At 44.2% G+C, this 24,154-nt stretch overlaps 1 protein-coding gene across 1 annotated transcript in view; it reads right to left on the reverse strand.

The window, feature by feature from the left end:
* Positions 1-903: 903 nt before the first annotated feature.
* The window catches only part of LAMA5 (laminin subunit alpha 5), a 241,192-nt gene continuing 217,941 nt past the window's right edge, over positions 904-24,154 (reverse strand). Inside the window, exons 69-82 of the mRNA XM_070941125.1 lie at positions 21,802-21,953; positions 21,454-21,586; positions 17,494-17,634; positions 15,439-15,569; positions 15,182-15,349; positions 14,270-14,402; positions 12,335-12,474; positions 10,947-11,136; positions 9,784-9,936; positions 7,810-7,969; positions 6,922-7,049; positions 5,046-5,136; positions 3,558-3,677; positions 904-1,464 (exon numbers count right to left, since the gene is read on the reverse strand). Coding sequence (XP_070797226.1) covers positions 1,322-1,464; positions 3,558-3,677; positions 5,046-5,136; positions 6,922-7,049; positions 7,810-7,969; positions 9,784-9,936; positions 10,947-11,136; positions 12,335-12,474; positions 14,270-14,402; positions 15,182-15,349; positions 15,439-15,569; positions 17,494-17,634; positions 21,454-21,586; positions 21,802-21,953 — 1,983 coding nt within the window. The 3' untranslated portion in view covers positions 904-1,321. The remainder of the gene's footprint in view (positions 1,465-3,557; positions 3,678-5,045; positions 5,137-6,921; positions 7,050-7,809; positions 7,970-9,783; positions 9,937-10,946; positions 11,137-12,334; positions 12,475-14,269; positions 14,403-15,181; positions 15,350-15,438; positions 15,570-17,493; positions 17,635-21,453; positions 21,587-21,801; positions 21,954-24,154) is intronic.

Here is a 24,154-nt window from a genome sequence, read left to right on the forward strand (position 1 = left end):
CAAACATACAAGGATGTTTCCAAGTGCACAAGTGAACCTGATTTGATATTGAGGAGTACGGGAAGTTAGCTGATGGACGGGGAAGTTGTGATACTAAAACTGAAGAAGACATAACACAATAGTAAGAGTGAAAGATTGGGGTGTGTGTTTTTTTTCTGAAAGGAGCAGAGGACATTGTGTTTTCCTTTAATGTCACTGAAATGCAGACTGCAGCGACAGCACCTAATATATGAAGGGAAGCCCCCCCTTGTTTTTGCCTGGAGTCACAAAATCTGCTTAAATCCTAGATCTAGACTCTCGTGCTATTAAGCAAACCACAGTATAGCTGATCATCACGGACTGGCTAGGTTCTCACACCACTGAACCGCAAAATACCCCAGATCCATGTTAATTCTATCACACTTGATGTACAAACCTAATTGAGCAAGGTCCAACCCATTCCTCGGTCAATTTCGGGAAGTTGGCGAAGACAAAATTTCAAACGTAATTTGTATCTGCGGGAAAAGGGGACCGTGTGGGCCTTTTACATTATTGGGCATTATTTTGCACTATTGCAGCCATTTTGTCATCACCTCCGTTAAAAAAAATTCAGACAACCGTCTCTGGAAAATTAATTAGAACTGCAGCGGTTAAACCTATACGCAGATACCAATAGAAGAGAGTGTGTGCAATTCAGGGTTGAACTGGAGTCCTTGGTGCTCTCCAAAGTTGCTTTGCTTTCAGAAATTTTGTTACTTTAATGCAGTGTTGTCCAACCATGGCAACTTTAAGACTTGTGGACTTTAACTCCCAGAGTTCCTCAGCCAGCTTTGCTGGCTGAGGAACTCTGGGAGTTGAAGTCCACAAGTCTTAAAGTTGCCATGGTTGGACAACACTGCTTTAATGGAACATCTCCAAGCAAAGAACCAAGCTTAAGAAAGCACCAAGAACTCCACAATATACAGATAGGCTGAAACACCTTCTGTATTATTTTGACGAAATTGTTGCTTAAGGCATCACTGTGACTTGCCGCCCTCGTGCAAGGGAGCACCTTGGCCTCCTAACACCCGTTATAAATATTTTTATAAAGCGCACACCATGTGGCCTTGTTTGAAATACCCTACTGCCAATATACTGGAAGAAATGTGCAAATATATTACAAATTAACGAGCACAGCCGAGAACCCCACCGCAGCTCTTCCTCTTGCTCTATATACACTCTTTTTGTGGAACCCTGTGTTTTCGTTGGCAAGGGGATGCATCACGAAGACGTTCCGCCCGCCTTCTGGGTGGGTGACGAACCCATCTGCGGCTCTGATTTGACACATGCCAGGAAGCTTCAGTTACCCGGTCGGGCACCCACTGAGCCCTACGGAGCCCCTGGTTGAGCCAGCTTGCCTGATGTCAATTGGGTTTCGGTTGATCACCATATTCTTCATGCAACCCACAAACGGAGGATGACGCGTATGGGATAGCGAAGCGAGTTCTGGAAAAGGAAAACAAAAATATTTTTATGCACAGAAACCAGCATTACTTGATACAGAGAAAATCTTAACTACGGTCACTTGCATCAAGGAGCATCAAGCCAGTGGAGCCTTATCTGTGCTGCTCATTACATTCAGAATTACCCATCTTTTTTTTTTGAACCGGGTCCAAATTGTCCAAGTAGGTGGCTTGTCCAGAAAAAGCTAGCTTGGCCCCATCCCCTCTGCGATCCTTTGGCCTTGCCCACAAGATAACCTTCCTTCCTTCCTTCCTTCTTTCCCTCCCTCCCTCCCTTCTTTCCTTCCTTCCCTTCCCCTTCCTTATCTTTTTCCTTCCTTCCCCCTCCTCTCTTATTTAACAGAATAACGAGTTGGAAGGGTCCTTGGAGGTCTTGTCCAACCCCCTGCTTCGGCAAGAAACCCTATACAAATGTTGGCGAACCTTTTCAGCACCGAGGGCCGAAACGGGAGCACGCACACTGGAGCGTCAGAAACCGGAAGAGCAGTTTGCCAGTATGCAAGCACGTGCTGGAAAGCTGAGCTTCCGGTTTCCGGCATGTGTGCTGGTCACCTGGTCTTCCGGTTTCTGGCACGCATGCACAGGCGAAGACCAGCTGGGTGGCACGCATGCACGCGCCAGAAACCAGAAGCTCAGCTTCCCAGCGTGTGCATGCACGCCGGGGAGCTGCTCTTCCGGTTTCCGGCACTCCCGCACATGAGAAGACCAGCTGGCCGCAGCGCATGTGCACACCGGAACCCGGAAGAACAAGGGGCGACGGCTGGTATGCCCGGAGAGATGGCTGTGTGTGCCACTTCCAGCACATGTGCCATAGGTTCGCCATCACGGCCCTATACCATTTCAGACAAATGGTTATCCAATCTCTTTTTGCAGGCTCCAAGGATGGAACACCCACAATTTCTGAAGGCAAGCCTTTCCACCAATTAATTGTTCTAACTGGCAGGACATTCCTCCTTAATTCTAGATAGGTTCTCTCCTTGCTTATTTTCCATCCATTGCTTCTTGTCCTGCCTTCTGGTGCTTCGGTAAATAAGCTGACACCCTCCTCTTTGTGGCAGCCCCTCAGATATCGGAACACTGTTATGTCACCCCTAGACCTTATTTCTATTAGAGCAGACGCATCCAATTCCAGCAATTGCTCCTCATACATTTTAGACACCAACCCCATCTTTCTTGTCTGTAGGTTCTGTAGGTCTAGAATGGGTCACCAACCTTTCGGACCTCAGGGACCATTAAATTCATAATTTTAAATCCCACGGACCACTAATATGATCTGCCTAATGACCGGCTGGGTGAGTGGGCATGGCTCGGTGGTCATGTGACTGGGTGGGTGTGGCCAACTCGATGTCACTCACTTCAAGGGGCACCTCGCCAGCCTCTACTCACCCCTCCCCTCCCAGCCACTCCTCGCCTCCCCGCCCGGGATCCTTAGGGCCCCAACAGGAAGCAGTTGTTGTAGCTAAGCAGCCACCACGAGAAAAGAGTTGGCAAAACAGCTCAGTTCAAAGTGGATCTGGCCAAGAAGGAGGCTCAGTAGAAGCACCTCACTGAGGACTACGAGCATAGGCTTTCCAAGCAGAGGGAAGACCTGTGAGAGTGCAAGGCCAGGTACAGGTGCCTGGAAGCTCAGTGGGCTGAGATGGTCAGCCAGTTCCAGGCCATGAGGCAGTCCCACTGGAACAAGGTCCTCCGGCTCTTGGCCACCAGTGGCACTTTCCTCCAAGCCTTCGCCCAAAGCTCTGCACCAGGAAGTTGAAGCAGAATTCCCCAAGTTGGAATTTCTCCCTCCCCCTCCGACCTGCACACAAAGACCCCGAAGGGGGAGACTCTCTGCGGCAACACAAACATTCATTGCATGTATCTGTCCCAGGGGCCGTAGTTTGAGGACTCCTGATTTAGTGCAACATAAAAAATGCAAATAATTTTTCTGCGGACCACCAAAATTTTCTCAGGGACCACCAGTGGTCCACGGACCACCTGTTGGTGACCGCTGGTCTAGAAGGTTTAAAAACTAATAATCTGGATATGTCCATTTAATGGACTCCCCTGAATGCTCCCGTTCCTTAACCCACTCACCTGGCGTTCCACCAAGATAAATGCTTTCTTTGTCCGCTGTACCACGGACCTCGTTTGGACCCACTGTGTAATTCGCTTTGGTATCCACATCCAGTTGGATCATGTTGCTTCCTTTGATGACTAGGAAAGAAAAACAAAGTAGCATGGATCCATTTCATAATTCATGCGGTCCCACTTGCTCCCTCATGCCAGAGGAATATGCAAGAAGAAAATAAAACCAGTCTAGTGCTACTGATACAGCTCTTTCCAACCCACTGCCCAATAACAATTGGATTGCAGCCCCTCTTAATCACCAACAAGAGACCCCGCTATTAACAAAGCACACTGAGCTGGACCGGCAACAAAGAACGAGTCTTTATTTAAAGATGGGGACAGATGGACAGGCATGATTTGCGAATGTTATAATTTTTTAATTAGTATCCGACATCTCTATGGGATCTGAATTGACTCCAAGGTCTCCAAAGAAGTGTGGCGGTCCAATTTTAGCCTCCCATCAACAACCATTTGATGAGGGGGAAAGGTTTCATGAAATCCAGACTGCACCACTGATTTGCCGACATTAAATCTAATGAAATTAACCTTGTTTTATGCTTTTACAATACACTTCAGACAATAAGTTGACTCAACACATCAACTGGATCAGTGATGGCTAACCTTTTCTGGACCGAGTGCAGGGGTGAAATCCAGCAGGTTCTGACAGGTTCTGGAGAACCGGTAGCGGAAATTTTGGGGAGTTCGGAGAACCGGTAAAAACCACCTCTGGCTGGTCCCAGAGTGGAGTGGGAATGGAGATTTTGCAATATCCTTCCCACAGGAATGGGGAGGGATTGGGGATTTTGCAGTATCCTTCCCCTGGAGTGGGGTGGGAATGGAGATTTTGCAGTATTCTTCTCCTGCCATGCCCACCAAGCTACACCACGCCCACCAAGCCACACCCACAGAACAGGTAGTAAAAAAAATTGGATTTCACCACTGACCGAGTGCCCAAAGCACACACACGCGTGCGCGCATGCGCATGGCCGAACCCTCAAAATGCAATGCATGTGTGGGCTCCACGCATGCACACACGCCCCGCTGCATGCGCCCCGCTCCCCACGCATGCATGGCAGAGACTCGAAGACCAGCTGGCTGGCAGGAGGCTCGCGCGCATGCGCAGCAGAGCTGAACTGGGGCGACGGCTCACGTGCCATCAGAGAGGGTGCTGCGTGCCCCCTCTGGCACGCGTGCCATAGGTTCACCATCACGGAACTAGCTCTTCAACTGAACTGATCAACAATGTTCTACGAAGATACTATATTGTGATTAGGCTCCGCAGCGTAATGTCATGTACCATGATGGTCAATAAATATAAGCATAAGATGAGGAGTGGGGGAAGGAGAATTTTATAGAATACAGAGTTTGGGGACCTTCTGTGATGCAGTCGATTCCTTCCAAAAGAGACAGCAGGAAAAAGAAAGAGGAGATCCCTTGGGTTGGAAATTGGCTCACCTGTGATTGTATGCCATTGGCCATCACAGAGGGAAGGCTGGGACACAGAAGTGGAGAACTCTCCGGTTCCTGTATTTGCGGTCACTGTAACCTAATACAGAGAAATAGAATAGAATAACAGAGTTGGAAGGGACCTTGGAGGTTTTCTAGTCCAACCCCCTGCCCAGGCAGGAAACCCTACAACGCTTCAGACAAATGGTTATCCAACATCTTCTTAAAAATTTCCAGTGTTGGAGCATTCACAACTTCTGCAGGCAAGTTGTTCCACTTGTTGTTCCAATTGTTCTAACTGTCAGGAAATTTCTCCTTAGTTCTAAGTTGCTTCTCTCCTTGATTAGTTTCCACCTGTTGCTTCTTGTCCTGCCCTCAGGTGCTTTGGAGAATAGCTTGACTCCCTCTTCTTTGTGGCAGCCCCTGAGATATTGGAACACTGCTATCATGTCTCCCCTAGTCCTTCTTTTCATTAAACTAGAGGTACCCAGTTCCTGCAACCATCTTCATCTGTTTTAGCCTCCAGTCCCCTCATCATCCTTGTTGCTCTTCTCTGCACTCTTTCTAGAGTCTCTACATCTTTTTTACATCGTGGTGACCAAAACTGGATGCAATATTCCACGTGTGGCCTTACCAAGGCATTATAAAGTGGTATTAACACTTCACGTGATCTTGATTCTATCCCTGTTTATGCAGCCCAGAACTGTGTTGGCTTTTTTGGCAGCTGCCGCAGACTGCTGGCTAATATCTAAATGGTTGTCCACTAGGACTCCAAGATCATTCTCACAGTTACTACTATTGAGCAAGGTACCACGTATACGGTACCTGTGCATTTTGTTTTTCTTTGATTTGGAGAACTTCATTTAGATGGCAGTAGGAAGATGCCCCTGGAAAAATCTGGTTTATTCTATCAGAGGGTTGGTTCTTCAACGAGAAGAACAATGCTAGCGAGGGAGTTCTCAGAAAGAAAGATCGTTACAGATCTACCCCATTACTATTATTTCCAATTTCCGCTAGATGAAATCTATAATCGAGAACCAGTCTGGTCTTGTGGTTAAGGCACCAGGTCAGAAAGCAAGAACAACCATGAGTTGAAGTCCAACCTTAGCCATGAAAGCAGCTGGATGACCTTGGGCCAGTCGTTCTCTCTCAGCCCAATTCATTTCACAAGGTTGTTGTAGGAAAAACAGGAGGAGGGAATGTGTTTGGATAAGTTCACTGCCTTGAGTTATTTGTAAAAATAATAATGGAATATAAACAAACAAGTGTAAAACTCAGCCTTCCATCTGATCCACAATCTCTCCTCACGGATATTAATACAATGTGGCCTCTTCATTTATTTTTTACATTTTTACTACTGATATTTCTCTATCACCCTGCTTTGGACAGTGGATCATAAAAGAAAGCTGAGTGCCTCCTCAAAGCATCTTCCACAGTCAATTTTTCACCTCTCTTCAGAAACCGAGTAAAGAGAAAATCATTTTTAAATGTGGAGGCAAGTTGTACCACAGAAGAAGGCCTCATTGACACAATTCCTTCATAAACCGCATAACTCAACAGGTCTTCTCCTCCAGGTCTTACCGGAAGGGCAGATTCACTTTGGAACAAGTACTTCTAGAGATCTTCCAGTCTGAACTCTTGGCATGACTGGCTGGGGAATTCTGGGAGTTGAACTCCCCAGATCTTAAAGCTGCCAACATTTAGAAACATGCTCTTCCTTGACAACGCATGGTACATTTTTCTACTGTACATGCCCAGGATCATATATGACAATTGTTCTGGTTTACCTCAAAGGATGTTCGAGATATGCGTCTCTATTACTTTAAAAAATTCTTAGAAGCTCGTTACTCAATCAATGAAGGATGAATAAGTTAAATCAATTTACCTTTTGGCTGTCAGTAGATAGCCTGAGATAGTTTGTTTGTCTTCCTATGTGAAATATCAAGCCAGATGAACTCCGTGGTCGTATCTCCAACGTCATCTCAAAATCTTGACTGATGACTACTGACCTATCTGAGAGGAGAAGAGCAAATCTTTCAGAAAAGGTTTGTGGGCAGGAACCAAAAGTTAAAACTAAAACAATCCTTTTTTTTAAATATAACTTTTTATTATTTTTTATAAAAGCAAACAAACATTTAGTACATCTGTCGCCCCCTCCCTGTGACATCTCGGTGTTATCTTCGGCCATTCTTCTTCTTCTTCTTCCAAAAAAGGAAATTTCTTCTATCTTGATCTTTTTTTTTTTTTTTAATTTAATTTATATGCCGCCCTTCTCCGGAGACTCAGGGCGGCTTACAATGTGTTAAGCAATAGCCTTCATACTTTTGCATATTTATACAAAGTCAGCTTATTGCCCCCACAAACTGGGTCCTCAATTTACCTACCTTAGAAAGGATGGAAGGCTGAGTCAACCTTGAGCCTGGTGAGATTCGAACTTACAATAATTGCAGACAGCTGGTGTTAATCACAATGCTATCAGTCTGCTGAGCCACCAGGCCCTTCTTCATATAAACCATTTTAACATCTCCTTACTAAGACAAAATTCTGCCTATCAAATTTTTAAATATAATCATAAAACTTTTATCTTTTATATCTCTTTTCCAACCAATGATAAAAACGGTTCCATATCCTATAATACTCTCTCTCTTCCCTATCTTCAATCATCAAAGTCAATCTATTCATTTCTGCTCAATCCATAATTTTTTTTATCACCTCCTGAAAGGAAGTGCCAAGAATGACCAAGTGTGAAAGGACAGACAACACTTAAAAGTACCTAGTGTGATGTGTCCTCCTTCAACGGAGAAAAAAACGCCTGTTTCCAAAGGGCCCACGTAACAAGGGGTCACAGCGAACACACGGGAGGGTGAATTTAGAGGCTTTTTGTCCAGTTTTAGGTGCCTGAGGCAACCCTTAAAGCTACTGGCAGAAGCGTCCTGCAGAAAAGAAGAAGGTCTTCTGAATTAGATAACGACATCTGGACATTTCCACTGCCTACACGCTTCCCCCAAACTCGCAATTTCATGCTTTCTTTTAGATTGGCTTATTTAAAGGACTTACATGGCTGCCCATCTCCCATGGAGATCCCCAGGATGGGCTCATGAATGCTAATAAAAACAATATAAAAACAATTCAAATCCTTCCCATCAGGCACCAAGACCACCCAACTGTTGGCTCCGATCCAAAGACGCTTTTTTCAAAAGGCAAACTGGACTTTGTTTTTCCCTTGAAGACATCTTCGCTTCCCATTCAAGAAGCTTCTTCAGTTCTGACTCCACCCTTCAGCCTGAGCTGAATAAGCCTCTCGGTTGAGAAGTGAAAAGTCTTCAAGAGGAAAAAAAAACAAAGGAAGTCCAGCTGCCTTTTGAAAAAGCACCTTTGGGACACCCATGACCTGGATGACTGAGAAATCTCCATAGACTTGTTGACTATGATTCAACCTCATCCCATCCCAAGGACTGAGGAACAGACAGGGCTTTGTGGCCTGCTAAAAAGGATTGGGATTCTAGATGAGCAGCTTTAAAATTGGACAAATAAATAAATACATTCCAAAGGACCAAGGCAACTACAGTAAAGATGCCCCTTCAAGGTCCCATCAGAGGACAATGTTTAAAGCAAGGGACTTGGAGCACCTCCACCACACCTGATCTAGTATGAGGCACAGAAGGTGCCCCTGGTCCTTGTAGGGCAGGGGTGTCAAACTCGATTTCATTGAGGGCCGCATCAGAGTTGTGTTTGACCTCCACATGCGGCCCTCCTGAGCTTCGCTTTCGCTGGCAGAGGGTTGCAAGAGGCCATGGCAGCTGTAAACGGAGCTCGGGAGCCCGTTTTCGCTGGCAGAAGCACCGCAGGCTGGGCCTTCGCTGTTTCCAGGGCAGCCCTGTGGGCTATATCTAAGTACCCCGCGGCAGTGGTGAAATCTAAAATTTGTTACTACTGGTTCTGTGGGCGTGGCTTGGTGGGGGGGGAAATGTGACTGGGTGGGCATGGCCAACTTTTTTTTTTTTACTTTTAAAACCATTTTTTAAACAACCTCTTCAGCCAAAGAGGTTGTAAAAAAAATGCTTTTAAAAGCCTCTTGACGATTAGGTAACTCAGCTGGGATCGTCAGAGCCTTTTAAAAGCCTCTGATGATCCCAGCTGAGCCATGCGATCATCAGAGGCTTTTTGTTTTATTTTTAAAAGCATTTTTTCGGCCAAAGTGGTTGTAGAAAAAATGTTTTTAAAAATAATTTTAAAAAGCCTCTGATGATCAGGCAGCTCGGCTGGGGGGGGGGCAGGGATTTTTGCTACCGGTTTTCTGAACCATCTGCCTCCATTGCTACCGGATTGGGCAATCTGGTCCGAACTGGGAGCATTTCACCTCTGCCCCGCGGGCCATATCCAGCAACCCAGGCCTTGAGTTTGACACCCCTGTTGTAGGGTTTAAAAAAAAAATAACCTGAATCTTAAATTGCAACTAAAAAATAAGTGGGAGCCAGTGTACCTCCTGTAACAATAGGGTAACAAGGGAAAATTATAAAGAATCCAGAAGCATGCAAACAGCTGCATTTGGATAGTTTTCAAGGGCAACTCCATACAGAGTACACTGCAGTAGTCCAACAGGGAAGTGACAAGGCACGAGTGACTTATTTAGGTTTCCTGGTCCAGGAATGGGCGCAAATTCGTAAAATTGTCTCCCTCTTATTCCCACGGATGAGTCTAGTTTTATGAACAAGCAGGTTCCAAGGTAGATTATTAGGTTCCTTACTGGTATATGAGCCTTGGCTTTGGCCAGTGGTGCTCCCCCCACATAAAAGGGGCCAGAGATCCCAAAGTTGACAGTGGCTGGCAGCAATTTCTCCAGGGATCTCAGTCCATCCATGACCAGCTGAACTCTGTTCCTATCTCTGCTGAAGAAGACCTGAAATTGATAAGAGATGCATGCAATTTTTCAATAGAATGGAATAGAATAGAATAGAAAATAGAATAGAAAAGAATGGAAATTAGAATAGAATTGAAATTAGAATAGAATAGAAGGCAATAGAATAGAATAGAAAATAGAATAGAATAATTAGAATAGAATAGAATAGAAAATAGAATAGAATAGAAAAGAATAGAAATTAGAATAGAATAGAAATTAGAATAGAATAGAATGCAATAGAATAGAATAGAAAATAGAATAGAATAGAATAGAACAGAATAGAATAAATAGTATAGAATAGAATAGAAAATAGAATAGAATAGAAAAGAATAGAATAGAATAGAATAGAATAGAAATAAGGAATGGAATGGAATGGAATAGAATAGAATAGAAAATAGAATAGAATAGAATAGAAAATAGAATAGAATAATTAGAATAGAATAGAATAGAATAGAAAATAGAATAGAATAGAAAAGAATAGAAATTAGAATAGAATAGAATAGAATAGAAAATAGAATAGAATAGAATAGAATAGAAAAGAATAGAAATTAGAATAGAATAGAAATTAGAATAGAATAGAATGCAATAGAATAGAATAGAAAATAGAATAGAATAGAAAATAGAATAGAACAGAATAGAATAATTAGAATAGAATAGAATAGAATAGAATAGAAAATAGAATAGAATAGAAAAGAATAGAAATTAGAATAGAACAGAAATTAGAATAGAATAGAATGCAATAGAATAGAATAGAAAATAGAATAGAATAGAATAGAAAATAGAATAGAATAGAATAGAATAGAATAGAATAGAATAGAATAGAATAGAATAGAATAGAATAGAATAGAAAGTTTATACCACATTCAACCATCTAGCCAAGGAGTCGATGACATATCCTCTCTGATGCTAATTCAGGAAAATCACTCTTGGCTCAGTGTTAATCCAGGGGAAAACTAAGGCATTTGACACAGAAGAGATTAACAAAATGTGCCTATTTTCCCTTTCCTTACCGTGTGCCATCGGCCGTCGTGGTACTTTTCTTTGGTCCGGAGTCTCAGTTTATGTCCGTTGGTATCAGCCAAAAGCACCAAGCATCCATTAGAGACAAAAAGGGAGAAGAAGGAGCCCAGGGATTCATTAGCCATGTAGAAAAGCAGGCCACTGGAGGAGTTCAATCTCAACTCCATGGAGAAATGAAACCTGTTGAAGAAGCATCGATTGTCATTCAAGCTTTCCTAAGTCTGGATTGGAGTTCAGAAGGTCAGCGAATAGAGGATAGGTTGTCCTTGACTTATTACCATTCGTTTAATGACTGTTCAAAGTTATGACGGTACTGGAAAAAAAATGGCATAACTATTTTTCACATGATCAAAATTCAGGCATGCATTTATGCTTGTTGCATTGCTCTGGCTCAGCTGCTGGCTTCCCACAAGCAAAGCCAATGGAGGAAGCCAGATTTGCTTAACAACCACACCGTTCACTTAACAACTGCAGTGATTCGCTTAACAATTGTGGCAAAAAAGGTCATAAAAAGAAGCACAACTCATTTAACATCTGCCTGGCTTAGTGTGATGACCCGGGGCATGGCACAGAGATCACACAAGTAGCTGGCAGTTCAAACCACCCCTTTATTGCTCCAAATTTCCCCACGTTTCTGGCAAGTCCCAGAGCAAAGTGATGACAAACCCACACACAGACCTCAAGCAGCCTCTGGCTGCAAATAGTCCAGCCCAGTACTGGGTACCCCAAGGCTGCACAGCAATAAATCCAGCAGGGCAAATCAAAGAGTTCAGGAAGCAAAGAATCCAGTTAATTAGTCCAGAAAGCCAGAAAAATGCAAGGACTCTTGGAAAGTTCAAACATCAGCACTCAACACTTCAGGAACTCAGTATTTGTTCCCGACAAATGCCCCTCCCCAAAGTGTCTCCTTAAGTCTCATTCCCCACGTGTGCCTTGTGAAGATGGGCAGGGCACCTTTCTCCCAAGTAGCCTGCTCAGTCTGGGCTGTTCTTGCCTTCTCTCCACTGTCTGTGCTCTCGGATCAGGAGGGGGTGGTCCTTGCTCCTTGCCTGAGCTCTGTCTCTCATGTTTATCCTGCCCCTGTTCCTTCCTGTCTACAAACTGTTCTAATCCTGAAAGGTCCTGGCCTTCCCCATTTTCCTCCAAAGCTGCCCCCTCAATCTCTGTTGGCTCAAGTTCCAGCTCCCCCGGAGATTCAGGCTCCGAGGGGGGCATGACACTTAGCAACAAAACATTTTTGGGTTCAGTTGTGGTTGTTAAGTCGGGGACCTTAGGCTTTTTCGCCTATTTTTTAAATTTATTTTTTTAGTCTGAAGTACAGTGTCAGAAAGACTTTCCAAGCAAGAAGAAAAAATACATTTCGCTTTTCAATGTTTACCTTTCTTGTAAAATTCCTGGTATTTTATTGAACTCTAAGCGGCTGACAGGGGATCCACCAAACTGGAAGGCATCTTTAATAGCTTTGGGCTCTTTAAGCAGGTGGCAATTTGTGTCTTTCAGCATTGTCTTGCTTGGTACCTGCAAAGACATAATTTGTAATTCACAGTCTAGAATTTGGTAATAGAATAGAAATGGAAATGGAATTAGAAATGGAAATGGAATAGCAATAGGAATAGAGTAGAGTAGAGTAGAGTAGAGTGAATAGAATAGAATAGAATAGAATAGAATAGAATAGAATAGAATAGAATAGAATAGAATAGAATAGAATAGAACCAGAGGTGGTATTCAGCCGGTTCAGACCAGTTCAGGAGAACTGGTAGTGGCGACCTGTGGGTGGGCAATCCGTCCTATATCTCTGTAGTTTTGATGCCGTGCGCACGAATTGTAGTGTTGTTTGATGTCACATGTGTGGATGCTCACATTTCTGGTGCTGGGAAAACCGGTTTCTACAATACGTGAATCCCACCTCTGAACAGAACAGAATATAGAACAGAACAGAACAGAACAGAATTCTTTATTGGCCAAGTGAGATTGGACACACAAGGAATTTGTCTCCAGTGCATAAGCTCTCAGTGTACATACAAGCAACAAGTGATAAATCATGATCATAGTCATCGAAAAAAATACATTCATCATACATCATAAGATACAACACTTAATGACAGACATAGGATACTAATAAGCAATCAATTTAAACCATACTAGGGTTCTAAATAAAACAATATAAATCATAAGATACAAGTTATAGTCATAAGGAGATAGGTAATAGGAAAGATTGTGATTGATTTCCCATTGAAACATGACTTGGATTTAAACTTTTACATTTTGGGTCCATAGATATTAAATCTGTTAATCACTTCACACCTTGGTAACATCCAACAGTAGATCAGAGCAAGGGCTCCTAATACCTAAATGCTATGCCTGCTTTATGTTTAAATATGCTTGCTATTAAAAAAGAACCACAGAGATTTATTACTATTGGGTAGAATAAATGCAGGTCATCCGTGAGTCACGACAGTTCGTTTAGTGACTTCAAAGTTACGCTGACAGTGAAAAATATGACTTATGACTGTTTTCACAACACATTAACATTGCAGCAGTCCCATGATCATGTGATCAAAATTTGGGTGCTTGGCAAGTGGCATGTGTTTATCTTGGGGTCACGTGAGATCCCGTTTTGCGACCTTCTGACAAGCAAAGTTAATGGGGAAACCAGATTCACTTAACAAGCGGGCTACTAACTTAACAACTGTGGTGATTCACTTAACATCTGGGGCAATATAATGGGGCAAAATTCAATGAACAACTGCCTTGCTTAACAACAGAAATCTTGGGCTCAATTGTGGTCATAAATAGAGGACCACTACCTGTCTGCTTTGGTACAACTGAAATAATAAGGGAGCTCAGTACATTATTTGTTATTTGGACAACATGTAATGATGACAGACACCAGCAGGCATAAGTAAATTGCTGTTCTAGACATTTCCTGGGGTCCTGGGTTCAATATAAATAAAGCAGAAGATAAAGGTACAACTTGATCTTCCATAATAGCTTCCACAATGGGTATGTGGATTATTCCATTCCTGAAATCAAGCCAAATGCTTTTAGGACAATGAAACTTGGATTTTAAAGTTTTCTATCTCAGTCCAGGGTCCTTGGTGCTCTCTGAGCTTAGCCGTTTTCCTGCAGACATTTCATTACCCAAATAGGTAGCATCATCAGTGCTAGAAGAGAATGGGATTTGCTTTGCTTCAAGTATTGATGATGTTACCTAGTTCGGGCAATGAAATGTCTCTAGAGAAACAACCAAGCTCAGAGGGCCACCAAGGGCTCCACCAAGAGTTCAATCTCTCTTCTCTTGTATTTCCATCACCTTCAGTTTCCACCTGCTCTTCTTTTCTGGAGCTCTCATCTGCTGGGGTTGGCGATCTCTGGGGCAGTTCCAGGTCACATTGAAACTCTCGGTGCTCTGCTGCAGATCCACAACTGCCTGAGCTTCCAATCTCCTAGTTCAGAAATGAAAAGAAGATTAACAGTTGTCCAGGCGAGTGGGTGGGTGGGGGGGAACCACAGCAGATGACTTTTGACTAGTACAAAAATATCGGCAATAATTCAAAACCATCTCAATGAGCCCAATAGTTAAATGTGTGAAGAAGGAAAGGAAGCTGGAGGAAGGTATTGTTGTGGCCCGCCAGCAGATCTGGCAGCAGATTCAGACAGTGAGGAGGTTGGGGAGGAACATAGGCCAGTCCTGGAGTCTGGGGAAGGCTCTGATGAGGGCTCTGTGTCGGAGGCAGAGATTGGGCCAGGGCCGTATGCAAGGTATCAGCTGCCTTTGGAGTCAGATATCAGTGAGGCAGGTGAACAGCTGGAGTCTGTTCCCAATGTGTGCATGTGCAGAGTTGCCAGACGGAGGGAACAGCTAAAGAATAAGGGTCGACTTGGGAGTAAGGCCACAGGTGGATGATGAAGGGCCCCTCCCAGAGGGAATAAAAGAGGAGCGAAAGGGGAGTGGAGTTTGCAGGAGACAATTAGTTCATTCCTGCATTCTTGCCAAGTATTGCGACGTCTGAAAGATATCGGCCTGGCCACTCTCCAAGCCTGATAAAGGTCGGTGATGATGAACTATCTTGAAAGACTGTGGGAGAAGGAAGACTTTGCTGGAGAGGAATTCACTGTAAATTAAATAAAAGGGGTTTGTCGGGATGAGGACTCGGCTTTGTGCTGCTGGGGAAGTCTAGGTCAGAACAGGTACGAAAGGGACACGACTGAAGCACCGGCTCACCTCTGGATGAAGACATTGCTAATGCAGCCTGAAAGGTTGCCGATGTCGCTGCGGTCGGGCAAACCGCCCAGGTGAAAAACGCCCAACTCAGCTTCACGCTTTTGCCTCCTCTCCCGATTCAGCCCTGCCGTGGATCCCTGAAGTTGATCATCTACATACATCCGGACTCTACAATAAAAATGTTGTGTATTTCAAGATGGGGAGATCAAGATGGGGGAGTGGATAAGACAAAAATGCAATGCCGAAGCGTGGTATACCCTGCAGAATCGCTGTAGATAGCCACGTAGTGGCTGGTATCGTCAGCGTAGGCATTCTTGGTGGTAAGCTGCGTGGACAGGACATGGACAGCCACGCGGCCATCTTGCAAGGAAACCTGGCAGCTCCCTTCCTAGAGAGAGAGAGAGAGAGAAAGGAAAACATATTGCTGCTGGAGGACCTTGACTCTTTGAAAGCAGTTCACTGGGCATTAAAATACGTGGAAAAGTGTAAAAAAGTTAAAATAGGGAAAAAGTGAGATTATTATAAAAATGTACACAAATGATGAAATAGATACAAATATTAATCAAATAAGAAATTGAAATGAGAATAGAGATAAATAGAAAATCGGGGCTGCTCGAATACCATTCTAGATTGAACTGAAAAGGGAAAGAAGAAGAGAGAGGGGGAAGGAGTAGAGAGAGAGAAGAAGGGGGAAGAGAGGAGAGGAGAAGGAGAGAGGGAAGAAAGGGAAAAGGAGAGGAAGAAAAGGGAGGGGAAAGAGGAGTAGGAGAGAAGGTTAGAAGAGGGGAAGAAGAGAGGAGTGGGGGAAGGGAAGGGGAAAGAGGAAAGAGAAGGAGAGGAAGAACGAAGCAAGTAAGAGGAGAAAGAGAAAGGAAGAGAAGGGGAGGAGGAGAAGAAGAACGGTTGTGGCAAAATAAAGAAGGGTGAATGGTAAAAGAGCAGCCCCAAATAAGTAAAAATTAATAATGAAAGTTAAAAGATAAGATGAATGAAAAATGGTGGATAAATGATTGTATATGTAAATATGTTTATGAGAAATAAAAATAAAAACTTTTTTTTAAAAAAATATGTGATTCTTCAAAGATGCCTAAAGGGTGGTTCAAAGTGATCAGGATGTCATTGACATCCCTCATAGACACCCAGGAAAGGCAAAAAAAGCCACCATCTTTCCAGTTTAGAATATCTCACTTAGGTGATAGAAGGATGGATTGATGCGATAGCTAGATAGCTAGATAGCTAGACAGACAGACAGACAGATAGATGATAGAGATAGATAGATAGATAGATAGATAGATAGATAGATAGATAGATAGATAGATAGATGATAGATAGATAGATAGATAGATAGATAGATAGATAGAGATGATAGATAGATAGATAGGTAGATAGATAGATAGATAAATGATAGATAGATAGAATCTGAATCTGAGAGGTCCCGGTTTTCCCTCAGTAAATCAAACTCCCCAAAACCATCCCCTCACTCCTCAGACGATCACATGCTCCAATCACCATCCGTCCCATCTCGAGACATCACTCCGACCACTCCTTCTCCAGATGCAGGATCGCCCTGACCTTGACCGACAGGAAGAATGCTATTATGTCTACAGACAACCGCTCTACTAAATCCCCTCTCCTACTTTCCCACACATGAGAAGGTGGCAGCATGGAAGCTTCCGGCCTAATATGGCTTCCAAAGCTGACAATATAAGCTATACGTAGATAACAGAGATAAGATGATAGAGATAGAGAGATAATGATACATGGATGGTAGATGATAGATACTGTAGATAGAAGAGAGAGATGATAGATAATAGATAGATAGATAGATAGATAGATAGATAGATAGATAGATAGGTAGGTAGGTAGGTAGGTAGGTAGGTAGGTAGGTAGATAGAAGAGAGAGAGATATATGATGGGGATAGAAAGATACAGATGATATTGATAGATAATACATAGATAGAGAGAGATAGAGAGATAGGAAGATACAGACAGATACCAATATAAGAAGAGTGAAATTGATGAGTCTTGTAAAGAGAGTCTCAGGTTGGACAAATATAAGGGAAAGGTATACTTTCCCTCCTTGAGAGACAGCTGTCAGTTAAAAACCCCCATCTGTCTCTCTTCTTAAGAATGTAAAACATCCTGACAGTCTTTCCAGTTACCCAGATATTGGCACTAGCATTTCACATTGTTTTTTCCTACGGTTCTGATGCCAATGAGTTAGAGGAGTTATTTCTCACCGTTCGGTCAATACGAGATTCAGGAGACTTATTATTTTAGGACGCAATACCTTCAAGGCCCAAACAGCCTACCTTGGTATCATGGTGATAGAGCAAGCCACGACTCTGACTGGTACGGAAGCTAAAACCAGTGTAGAAGTCTTGCAACGGAGGGACGTTCCTCAGCGAGAGAGTCAAGTAGCCGGAGCCATGAAGTTTCACTGAACGAGCCACCTGGAAAAGGACAGGCACAACACCCATTGAAGTGGGTTAACCTTAGATCGAACAAAAAACAAACAAACAAATCCAGGGCTACCAAAAAGAACAGAATGATGCCATGACCCTGGTGGGGATGGAGAACCACAACATCAAATAAGATTAGCAACAACTGTAGAGTTTAAGAGGTGGATGAAACTACACACATTAAGGAAGGTGTCTGAGTGATTGTTATGAACAGTCAAAAGTGTCTTGGTGGTAATAGGCCAGGCGTCAGCAACCTGCTGACGTCTGGAGTCGCATGTGGCTCTTTCACTCCCCTGCTGCGGCTCCCTGTCACTCAAAATATGCGTCACAACCGCCAATGTGCGACACCCACCGGCACGCAATTTATTGAGCTTTTCAACCCCCGGTAGGCCAACCATGGATAAATCCAAGAAAAGAAAAGTTTCAGAAGAAAACAGAACGTTTAATTCAACTACATATGTTAGTTTTATGGCCGCTCAAGAAATAGTCAGGCATGGGAAGGGTTTTGTGGCTCCCGGTGTTTTTTTTTTCTGTGGGAAACGGTTCCAAATGGCTCTTTGAGTGTTTAAGGTTGCAGACCCCTGCAATAGGCCAAGCACAGATAGTATCTGGATGCTGGTAGTAGAAGAGACTGACAACCATTTGTTTGGTATGGTATAGGACCGTGATGGCGAACCTATGGCACGTGTGCCACAGGTGGCACACGGAACCATATTGATGGGCACGCGAGCTCAGCTCCAGCTGATTTTCGGGCCTTCTGGGCCCACTGGAAGTCAGCAAACAGGCTGTTTCTGGCCTCCAGAGGGCCTCCGGGGGAGTGGGGAAGGCCGTTTTTGCCCTCCCCAGGCTCCTAGAAAGGCTCTAGAGCCTGGAGAGGGTGAAAAACGGGCCTACTGGGCCCACCGTGCCATCACGTGCAAAAAGCGGGGGAAGCGCGGAGGAGTCGCACACACATGCACAGGGGTGAGGCGCATAGAATTATGGGTGTGGGCACGTGCGTGTGCGACCCCCCTGCACTCCCCCTGCTTTTGGCACATGATGGCAAAAAGGTTAGCCATCACTGGTATAGGATCTCCTGCTTGAGCAGGGGTTGAGCTAAAAGACCTCTAAGGTCGCTTCCAACCCTATTATTCTTATGTTCTATCTCAAGTTTTTATTGTTACAGGAGAAGCTTCAATTGGAGTAGGGAGTCAGATTACTGCTTTACCTCCAGAGAAAAAACTGTCAGTGCTTAAATACTGAATACAGATAGTAATCCTTGACACATGACCATTTGTTCAGAGAGCATTCAAAACTATGATGGAACTGAATGATGGGACTTACAACTGGTGTTCAAAGTTACATGGGTTTCCCACAGTCACGTGATTTTGATCTGGGTTCCTGGCAACCCGTTCGCACTTACACTGGGGCGGGCAATTTCCCCCGCGATCGTGTGGTCACCGTTTGCAATCTTCCCTGCCAGCTTTCTCAAAAAATCCAGAGGGAAGATCCCAAATTGCTTCCAATCCTCTGGCACAGAACGCACATTCCCCTGCCCTCCACTGGTTAGAAAGTATCCGTTTTTTTGAAACTGACTGAATGAGCAGAGATGGCGAAATTAACTGCTTTGATTAGAGATAATGGACTAGACAGCTTTATAAGAGACTGGAAACCGTTTGTGGACTTTCTACCCGCTAAATACAATAACAGATGGTTAATAGAGGGATTTGAAGATGAGTGTAATGATTAGTTTAACCTGTTGACTGCTTTTTCTTCTTTCTTCATATCTATCTATCTATCTATCTATCTATCTATCTATCTATCTATCTATCTATCTATCTATCTTCCCCTGATATGCCAGTTGCGTCCCTTTCTGGATCGGGACTTCCTACGCACGGTCACTCAGGCACCCGTCACTTCCTGCCTGGACTACTGCAATGCTCTCTACATGGGGCTCCCCTTGGGGTGCACTCGGAGGCTCCAGTTGGTCCAGAATGCGGCTGCGTGGGGGATTATGGGAGCGATGGAGCGCTCCCATGTGACACCTCTCCTGCGCGAGCTGCACTGGCTTCCGGTGGTCTTCCGGGTACACTTCAAGGTGTTGGTGATCACCTTGAAGCGCTCCATGGCTTAGGGCCGGGGTATTTACGAGACCGCCTTCTGCTGCCAATAGCCTCCCACCGGCCAGTACGCTCGCACAGAAAAGGCCTCCTCAGGGTGCTGTTGGCCAGACAATGTCGGCTGGCGATCCCCAGGGGGAGAGCCTTCTCTGTGGCGGCACCTGCCCTCTGGAACGACCTACCCCCAGAGATACGCACGATACCAGACCTCCGGACTTTTCGTCGGGCCCTGAAAACTCATTTATTTCATCTAGCTGGGCTGGCTTGATCCCATCCTTTCGGTTTTAATTTGAAATTGGTTTTAACTGGGTTGTTTTAAATTGTGGGCCGAAATTATTTAATGTCTTTTAAACTGTTTTTTAAATTTTATATGTTATGTTTTATCTCGGCTGTTCACTGCCCTGAGTCCTGTTGGAGAAGGGCGGTATAAAAAAAATCAAATAAATAAATAAATAAATAAATAAATAAATAAATAAATAAATAAATAAATAAATAAATATCCATCCATCCATCCATCCATCCATCCATCCATCCATCTATCATCTATCTATAAGCAGAATTTACTCCTTTTTTCTTTCAACATCCAGCCAGGGTGGATCCTACATGTTAAATGTTTAATTGACCATTTTTTCCTCCTTTTTTATACACTTTTGTTGTTGTTAGGGTTGAACGTATGTTTTTCTTTTGTTTCATTTTGTTTGTTTGACTATTTTATACTTTATTTTCTAAGATAAAACAATAAATTTACATTAAAAAAAAAAGAAAGTATAACTTTCTAGCATATAAACGACAGGGGATCCAGTGCACTGTAGTGGAGAAATTCAAGCTTGAAATGAAGCTCAGATCATTCAAATCTGTGCTTTCTTTCTCCGACCCAGCGTGCCAGTCCTATGACAGAACACAGCTGCCTGTCCTCTTTCAGCAGGCAGCTCTTTTGCTCTGTTTGTTTAGAGACTGCACCTCGGATGGCCAGGAGAGTGGTCGTTCAGTGAGGCGATCACGTGGGAGCCTCGCCGAACGACCTTACCAACTGATAACTGTGATGGGCAGGCTCCATTACGGTCGGAAGTAGAGGTCTACCTGTCCTAACAAAGCTGGCTTTTCCCAAAGCTGTGCGCTACTGTTCTGACCTAGGCTCCCTTAAAAAGCAGGAAGCAGAGTCTTGGTCCCAGCAAAACATCTTTTATTTACTCATCTGTGAATTTCTTTCATTCACAGTCAGCAAGGCTTGTCCAAACAGTTTTTCAAAGGAATAGTTATCAACACAGACCTTATCTCGCTTGGCAAGCTTACTTAACTTGTTTCCAAATGCAGTACAAGGCAAAACTTGGCACAGAGTCACAGAACGCATTGTTTCCTGCAAAAGCCCCCTCCCCGTTCGCTCCTCTTTTGTTTCCTATGGGAGGGGCCAATGATCTCCAAGGTGTGGCTTTACTGCCAAGTCGACCCTGCTTTCTGAGTTGTTCTTGTCTTCTGGCAGCTCTGCGCATGCGCACACTGGGACTGGGCTCCAGCTGTTCCTCTGCCTCACTGCTGTCTACTTCCCTCTTTGCCTCCAATGCAGAGCCCTCGTCCGAGCTTTCTCAAGCCCCCAGGACTGGCCTATGTTCCTCCCCAACCTCCTCATTGTCCAGCTCTGCTGCCCAGCTCTGCTGGCTGCCGGCGGGCCACAACAGCTACAATAAAGAGGTCCATAAATACATCTTCTTACCAGGAGGTCCAAGGTGCAGCCGTAACTCACTCCGGTGGTGTTCATGCGTTTTAAGTCCACGTATTTGCCCAGAGCTTTCAGTCCTTTCATGCAACCTCTGATGGAGCCTCCTTTGGGGAATATTTTCTTCAGTCTGAAAAACATGTGAGGTTGAGCAAAGGATATGTGTTTTTAAAAGACTCAACATCTTTAGAACTTGGGAGAGGAATCAGAAAGCACGTAGGTAGAGAGGATTTGGGCAAATGGGTAGATTAAGGAGCAGAAGGAACCAAACTACCCACAAATGTTCCTTTTCCATAAATCCCAGCCGAAGTTCCACCTGCAATCATGAATACAAGAAAATCTTACTTTTCGGGCAAGACGACAGTGGGCACCCCCCCTAAATAATAAGAGGTGGCCCCATGCAACACGTTTTCTTGTTCAATCATGAAGACAGTCGATTGCTCCAGACGGACCAAAACGCGATCCTTGGAACCCATTTTCAGGAGAAACAGCTGGATCTGGAATTAGACCGAGCAGAAATGTCCATTGAACTGCTCGCTCACAAAAGAGGCGGTTTCACCCAAGATTCGGGCATTCTTCTCAAAGTGTCTCCTATCTAAACTAAGGAGACCACCGCACTCTAGAGGAGAGTGCGGAGAAGAGCAACCAAGATAAGTTTAAGTTTAGTTTATTGTCATTGCACCTCGTACAACGAAATCGAATGCCATCTTCAATGTACGTCATACATGAGAAAACTCTATTAAAAAAAATAAAACGAAAACACACACCCTTCACATTCTACACAATTGACCTGAAAACCCCTGATACTGCATTAAGATTGCACTATACAGTAGAATTCAACATAGTTACTGCTCTGGGATAGAAGCTGTTTTTCAGCCTATTTGTCCTTGTTTTTATTGTCCTGTACCGTCTGCCAGATGGTAATAGTTCAAATAAAGGGTGAGATCCAGGATGAGATGGATCTTTAAGAACGTTTTGAACTTTCTTAAGGCAGCGGGAGCTCTAAAGCTCTTCCAAAGAGGGGAGAGGGTAATCAATGATCCTCTGGGCAATGATGTTAACCCTCTGGAGTGCTGTCCTGTCTGCCACTGTGCAACCGGCAAACCATACACAGGTGCAGTAAATTAAGATACTCTCTATAGTGCAACGGTAGAAGGTCACCAGCAGTTTTTCATTCAGTTGTTGTTTCCTGAAAAGTCTCAGGTAGTATAATCTCTGCTGGGCCCTTTTGACCAGTGCTGCAATGTGGACGCCCCAGGTAAGGTCCTCTTTTATGATAATTAGGGAACTGGGGGGTAAAACATATAAAGAACAGTTGCTGGGGATGTCTAGTTTGATGAAAATAAGAACTGGGGGTGACATGATAGCAGTCTTCCAATATCTAAGGGGCTGACACAAAGAAGAGGTGGGTCAACCTATTCTCCAAAGCTCGATTCAGTGGGTTGGTCCTGGATACAGGAAGTCCTCGACTTACGACCTCAATTAAAACCAAATTTCCATTGCTAAGAAAGGTGGTTGCCAATTGAGCCGCACCCAATTTTACGGCTTCTTTTTTTTTTGGCCACGGATGTTAAGTGAATCACTACAGTTGCTAAGTGAATCATGTAATCCTTAAGCAAATCCAACTTCCCCCATTAACTATAGGCCAATAAGGGCAAGTGTGGCAGTGCTGCTGCATCTTTTGTAACTTCGGGACTTTATCGTAAACACTTGGGGGGTGGGGGGGAGTTATTGCGTAACATCAAATGGTCACTAACTGAACTGTCGTAACTAGAGGATTACCTGTATATGCCGTTTGCCAAGTGACTTAATTTTGATCGCGTGAACCTGGGAATGTTGCAGCGGTTGTTAAGTGAAAGGACTGGTCATAAGTCACATTTTAACTTCGAATGGTCCCTAAGCAAATTTTTGTAAGTCGAGGACTACCTTTAATTTGAAGACAGTCACAGCCATTCTGTGGCCATTGAAATCTGAAACCCCCTAATGCAGGGGTCACCAACCTTTCGGACCTCAGGAACCACTAAATTCATAATTTTAAATCCTGCGGACCACTAATGTGATCTGCTTAATGACTGGGTGGGTGGGTGTGGCTAGGTGGGCATGTGAATGGGTGGGCATGTCATTCGATGTCACTCACATTGAGGGGCGCCTTGCCGACCTCTCATCTCCTCTCCTCGCCCCTCCCCTCCCAGCCACTCCTCGCCTCCCCGCCCGGGCTCCTTAGGCTCCCTACAGGAAACAATTGTTAGAGCTAAGCAGCCACCATAAGAAAGAGTTGACAAAACAGCTGGATCAGTTCAAATTGGATCTGACGGAGAAGGAGACTCAGCAGAGGGAAGACCTGTGGGAGTGCAAGGCCAGGTACTGGTGCCTGGAGGCTCAGCAGGCTGAGATAGTCAATCAGTTCCAGGCCATGAGGCAGTCCCTCTGGAACAGGGCCCTCCAGCTCTTCGCCACCAGCGGCACTTCCCTCCAGCCTTCACCCAAAGCCCCGCACCAGGAGGTTGAAGCAGACCCAAAGTCGGAATTTCTCCCCCCCCCCGACCCCTACAAAAAACCCCCAAAGGGGGAGACTCTGCAGCAACACAAACATTCATTGCACGTATCTGGCCCAGGGGCCGTAGTTTGAGGACCCCTGATTTAGTGCAATATAAAATATAAATATAATATAAATATAAAAAATGCAAACAATTTTTCT

Source organism: Pituophis catenifer, unplaced genomic scaffold, assembly GCF_029215685.1.
Source record: "Pituophis catenifer annectens isolate HBS135680 unplaced genomic scaffold, rPitCat1.0.hap2 SCAF_3, whole genome shotgun sequence".
Classification (NCBI taxonomy): Eukaryota; Metazoa; Chordata; class Lepidosauria; order Squamata; family Colubridae; genus Pituophis; species Pituophis catenifer.